Raw genomic sequence first — 5,876 nt, 5'->3', positions numbered from 1 at the left:
CAACAGATAATACCACATTTATTTGTCCCATTAATGCTTTGCCTCTCTATTTTTCTTCTAAATGTCCTTCCTCAGACTCTACTCTTTCACACTCACTATATCTGGTATTTACATCCATTTACTGTGTTTCTATGTCATTTCTGTTTAGTACATAACACAAACTGGAAAGTGAATTAGAGATCCAACTACTAAAACCCTATTGTCATGTGAGAAATCTAAAGTAAAGAGTGGTTTGTGATTTGGCAAAGGGTATTTTCCTAATGTGTGGAAAAGCTAGGGACAAAACTTCAAGTCAATTGGCTCATCCTCTAGTGCTTTTTTTTTCCCCTCAGTGGAAGGCTTTCAAAAATATGTTTTTGTTATGTTCAATGCTTTGAAGACCAGCAATGCATTCATACTATGTGGTGAAAACTCAACTAATCATAATATTAATAGCAGTATACAAATTGTCATTGTCATTGTTTTTGGTACACATAGATTATATTGCAAATATGCATTCAGGTATGATATACTTTAATCCCAAAATGTCAGCTACAAAGCATATATATTTGCATTAAAAATGATTTTTTTCATTTTCATTCTTTTATTTTTAATAATAAAGACCATGCCTGCAGAAGGGAGAAAGTGAAGGGTATTTTTAACAGGGTTTCACATAATCTTTCTGCCTCAGCTTCCCAGTCATCTAGGACCACAGACACCTGCCATTATTCCTGGTCTGTTTAGGTTGGGCCAGAAACCAAACACAAACCTCCCATGTGGCTTAAGCCACCGTGCCCTCTCTTATACCACCACGGTTGTGCCAACAAATGCTTTTGACTTTTAACCACAGGTCCCTCTCAAATGGGAAAGCTTATAGTAGGTTTATAATTTTTTTTATTTCTATTTAAAAAATAAAATAAAATAAAACATTGGGGCCAGCAGGTGACATGGTGGTTAAGGTGCTGGACACTCCTACATGGCTGACCACAGTTTGAGTCCCGGACCTGGTGGCTTGCTTTCTCACTTTCTTTCTCTCTCTCTCTCTCTCTTTGTGTCTCTCTCTGGTCAAATTTAAAAAAAAAATGAGTGTTGGGATCAGCAGTTAGCATAATAGCTATGTCGCTGGACTCCCATGTAGTCGACCGTGGTTCACATCCCGGTTCCCGTGGCTTAAAACTCACGCTGGGCGCATGTGAGTGCATGCCCAAGATCCCGAGAGGAGAATGGAGGAAAAGGGATTGCTGCGTGGCCATCCCCCCTGGGGGGTGATTTCTCGCTTTCTGTCTCTCTGTCTCTGTCTGTCTGTCTGGTGAGCGCACGCACCCTATAGTGAAAACCTCTCAAAAAAAAAAAAGAGTGATAAATAAATAATTTCAAAAAACATTTATAAATCACTGCCTACTTTAAAAAGTCTTGTGAAATATCTTTTTGATGTATAAGACACACTCACTGACATACTTTCAGAGCTGATTATTAATTTCTGATCAATTTAGTAGTAAAACTAAAATTTCTCTGCTTAGATTCCCCGTCTTAAGAGAATGAATATCTAACTACCAATGAGACATGGAAGCTATTTTAGCTGCCATGAAGCCTAAAGAATTTGAGATAATATTGTTGTCCAGTTTGGGCACAGTCACTATTGATTAATCAATTCATTGAAAGGTGAATTGATTGAGGACATTTTTGTTATCCAAAGTAGACTTAATATGGTATAATGGAGAACTTCCAAGACTTGTAGACATTGTGATTAACAAGTAATGTGAACTTCAACTCTGCATCTCAGTTTTCTCTGTATAGTTGCAGGATTGGATAAGATATTCTTCTTAGCTTTGTTATTTTGTGATATGTAATATATGTGAGGATTTTGTTTTTTTTTTTATCCTAGCTACTATGCTTCTCTAGGGATTAGAATTACAAATCACTAAAGTATAGTCATCACAGCTGAATGGAGTCTTGCATCAAGGGACATAAACATCCCTTGCGTGGCTTCCTTTTTGCCTGACTCAGGCCTAGCATATAATTTATATACAAAAGTTTAGTAAAAGTAGTGCCATGGCCTGGATAGATTCATCTAGAGATTTTGTTTGTGTATGCTAATTTCTTTTTCATTGATGTGGCTAGGTGGACATTCAAATATTTAAAACTGTGCCAGCCTTGTAGCAAAGTAATTAAGTGCTGTGCAGAGGAAGTCAGATCCTATATAGGTGCCTGGGGTTCAAATCTTGGCAGTATGCTGTGGATGTGTGAATGTGTCCAGAATCCTGACAGGATGGAGAATTGGAAGAAAAAGGATTGCAGTGGGACCAGGCCCCCCTAGGGACTGCCTCCTCCCTCTCCCCACTTAGTGCATGTGCACATGCCATAAGACAGTAAAATTAAATAAATAAAATTAAAAGGTATGTTGAATTACTGTTTAAAAGAGCTCTTGAGGTTCACATTTTTTCTATACTCTACAATTTACAAGATTGTATTAGATTTTCTCTGCCTCTACATCATAAGTTACACTCTAGTGAGGGTCTCAGGACTTAGTTGTCAACACTTTCATTGTATTGTTACCTAGTTGGAATGAGAAGCTGAAACAAAGGTTTTATTTTACATACTTCTATTTAAATGATATATAATAGGGAAGATGGTGGTGGTGTATCTGTTAGAAAATGAGGAAATGGGGGGACCAGCAGGTGGCGTGGTGATTAAGGCGCTGGACACTCCCACATGGCCGACCAGGGTTCAAGTCCTGAATCTGGTGACTTGCTTTCTCACTTCCTCTCTCTCTCATTCTCAACCTCTGTCTCTCTCTGGTCAAATTTTTAAAAAAATAAATGAATGAATAAGTAAAAATAAAATAGTAAAAAAATGAAAATGAGGAAATGGGGATGCTAATCTTCCTTGAAACCATGTTCTAGATTGAGAGAATTGGGTATCATATGATTTCTGTTATAATTTTATTCTTCTGAGTGGAGCTTATAATAAGATGTTGAAATTGGATTTGAGTATTTGAATTTCTTCTTACTGGATGAAGGAGTTGTTAAAGAAATCCCCATTACTCATCATGTTAAGGAAGGATATGAGAAAGCAGATCCTGCTCAGTTTGAATTGCTCAAGGTTCTTGGTCAGGGATCATTTGGCAAGTTAATGAATACTCTTTACCGCATTTGTTTCTCTTCTGAATATTAAAAAATATGATAAACATGCCATTTCTAAATTTCTCAAAAAATGTATTTAAAAGTATCTCTAGTTTTATTTCTTTCATTCCTATTATATTTTTATTCTCATTTCTTCATACTTTTCTGTAATAATTAAGATTTTCTAATTCCCTGGGTTTACCGATTTCTCTACCGAACAATATAGTATGCTCTTTATTAGCTGCCTAAATCAAGGTAGTTTGATTTCTGTTAAAAATGATATTCTATGGGGCCAGCAGGTGATGTGGTGGTTGGGGCAGTGGACTCGCACATGGCCGACTGCTGTTCAAGTTCTGGACCTGGCACCTTGCTTTCTCACTTTCCCTCTCTATCTCTTTCTGGTCAAATTAAACAATAAGAATAATAATAAAACAAATAATTATTTAAAGAAATGATATTCCTGAGGCAGTAGCTGGCTTGGAGATTAAGGAGACTGAATCCCGCATGGCTGACTGTGTTGTTCTAGTCCTGAAAAACATGCCGAGTGTGTGTGCATGTGTGCCCAAAATCCCAAGAGGAAAATGAGAGAGAAGGGATTGTGGTGTGGCCATCCCCTTGGGGAAGAGATTTCTCATGACCTCTCTCCCCCAGCTAACACATGTACTGTATAGAGGATAAAAATTGTATTCATTGTCTCTTTTTTTACATACTAGCATGAACATAGCTTTTTCTTTCTTGGTGATTTCCTTATTTCTTAGCTCTATCATGGAAGTTAGAATTTATATTTTAATTCATGTGTGAGTTAATAAATTTATCTATTACTTGTTCAAGTAAAGTAGAACGGGGTGGATATTAGATGATACATGGATTGTGTGAAATTCTGGCCTCCAAGGAGCTTAAATTTCAAGGGAAAAGGAAAAATTTATAAAGATTAACTCTTACACTCACTATTAGGTTTGTTTATAAAGTGCTTAATAACATATGTAGGTCTTATTCCTGACTTTTGTACACCAAACACCTAAGACAGGAAAATTATTTCATACACATAGTAAGCAACAATTTTTAGGAAAAGAGCTACAACCAAAACTTAAGAGGGGAAAGGAAAGGAGAAACTACTAATTTCAGGATGGCCATAGTTTAATTTAAAAAGAGAGTGTAAGGCCGTTGAGAAGTGATTATCTTATTTTACATATGACCCATGATATGTTGTTATCCTCCTGCCTTAGCCTTTCAAGTAGCTAGGACCACAGACACATAACACTATACCCTGCTCCTTTTTTAGACATAGTTTTGCAATGTTTTCCAGGCCAGCTTTGAGCTCACAATCCTCTTGACTTAACCTCCAGAGTCCCTGGGATTAAAGAGGCATACCACCATGTTTGACTTTTTAGAGTGAGCCAGAAATTAAACCTGGACCTCCCATGTGGCCTCAGCCTGCAGAATCTATGAGTATGTGCTACTGGAGTTGGACTGACCAGTGATTATTTATAGTGCTATGGAATGTATCAAAAAAACATTTAGACCCAGTCACAGTGGCAAATGCTACTAAGAAGCTTTGTTCTGCAGTCTAGGACCACAGGGGAACCCCATGTTCGATTCTCAGCTCAACCTGTGCTTGCTTAATCAGAGTCACCTTTTCGCACCCTAGCCTTTTGCTATGAACAGTACATGCCTCATGTAGGCACTGGTTCAAGGGGAATGAGGGACACATGTAGCATAACTAGAACCATCCTGCAGCCTTAGAGCTGACCCCAGTCTTGATCAGCCGAACCCCAATCTGTAGATGCATAACTGAGAACTAAATATTTATTGTTTAATGCCTTTAAGTTAGGATTGTCACACAGAATTTTAAGTCTAACCTAAATACTGGGTGCAGTAGCGTGCATCTATAATTGAGCAACTTGGAGAGGTTGAGGCAGTAGGATCACAAGCTTCAGGCTGGCTTGAGCAACATAGTAAAATCCTGTCTTAAGAAAAAAAAAGACATTTATTGAGCACTTGGTGTGTGTGCAACAGTAGTACATGCAATATTGGTAATTATAAAACAGACATTGATTGTCTTGAAGTAGCCTGGTATTTATATGGTATAAGATATCATGTGAAATATATAGAAACATTTTTAGGGCCCAATAAAGGATGAGCTAAGTTGGGATTATGGCTTGGCAATTCATTGGTACAGGAGATATATAAAAACAAGGAGGTAAGACTTGTTGAACAGTATTTTGGAGAAGGAAAAAATAGGAGCAGTTAATAAATTGTGATAGGGAGAGTGTCTATAGAACTGAACTATGTGCATTCTACACACTTTTATTTTTAAGGGTCTAAAAGTTTAACCATTTTGTGCTGGGTAACTATTTTTATTCCGTTAATTTTAGAAGAACAGAGATAAAATTCTTTTATATTCCAAGTATATAAGTGCTTAAATATTTGACTTAAAATTTCACCAGGTAGACATTTAAAGCTATTCAGATTAGTAGGTTGTTACTTGATGTTTGTATTTATTCATGTGTACATTTATTTCCAACTTTGTGCTAAAAAGGATTTAAGGCTTTCATAAATGAACACTCAATAAAATTAAGTTAAAAACAACTAGTGAAGATGATGGATGCAGAAAAATCAGAGCAGTAAAGTTTAAAGGAAGCCAGTTATATACTCTATTGTTCACAAAAGCAAGACATAAGGGTTTTTAAGTCTTCTAGAAGTGGGCCAAAACTAGTTTTTCTTTTCTTTCTTTCTTTTTTTTTTTTTTTTAAGCAGTCATTATAAACAAGCTGA

At 36.6% G+C, this 5,876-nt stretch overlaps 1 protein-coding gene across 1 annotated transcript in view; it reads left to right on the top strand.

Annotated features, from left to right (window-relative positions):
* The window catches only part of RPS6KA6 (ribosomal protein S6 kinase A6), a 174,127-nt gene that overhangs the window by 76,921 nt on the left and 91,330 nt on the right, over positions 1-5,876 (top strand). The window contains exon 3 of the mRNA XM_027768464.1: positions 2,992-3,108. Coding sequence (XP_027624265.1) covers positions 2,992-3,108 — 117 coding nt within the window. The remainder of the gene's footprint in view (positions 1-2,991; positions 3,109-5,876) is intronic.

This window comes from Tupaia chinensis, unplaced genomic scaffold (genome assembly GCF_000334495.1).
Source record: "Tupaia chinensis unplaced genomic scaffold, TupChi_1.0 Scaffold146525_1, whole genome shotgun sequence".
NCBI classification, from domain to species: domain Eukaryota; kingdom Metazoa; phylum Chordata; class Mammalia; order Scandentia; family Tupaiidae; genus Tupaia; species Tupaia belangeri.
This window is presented reverse-complemented; position numbering and strand designations above follow the sequence as displayed.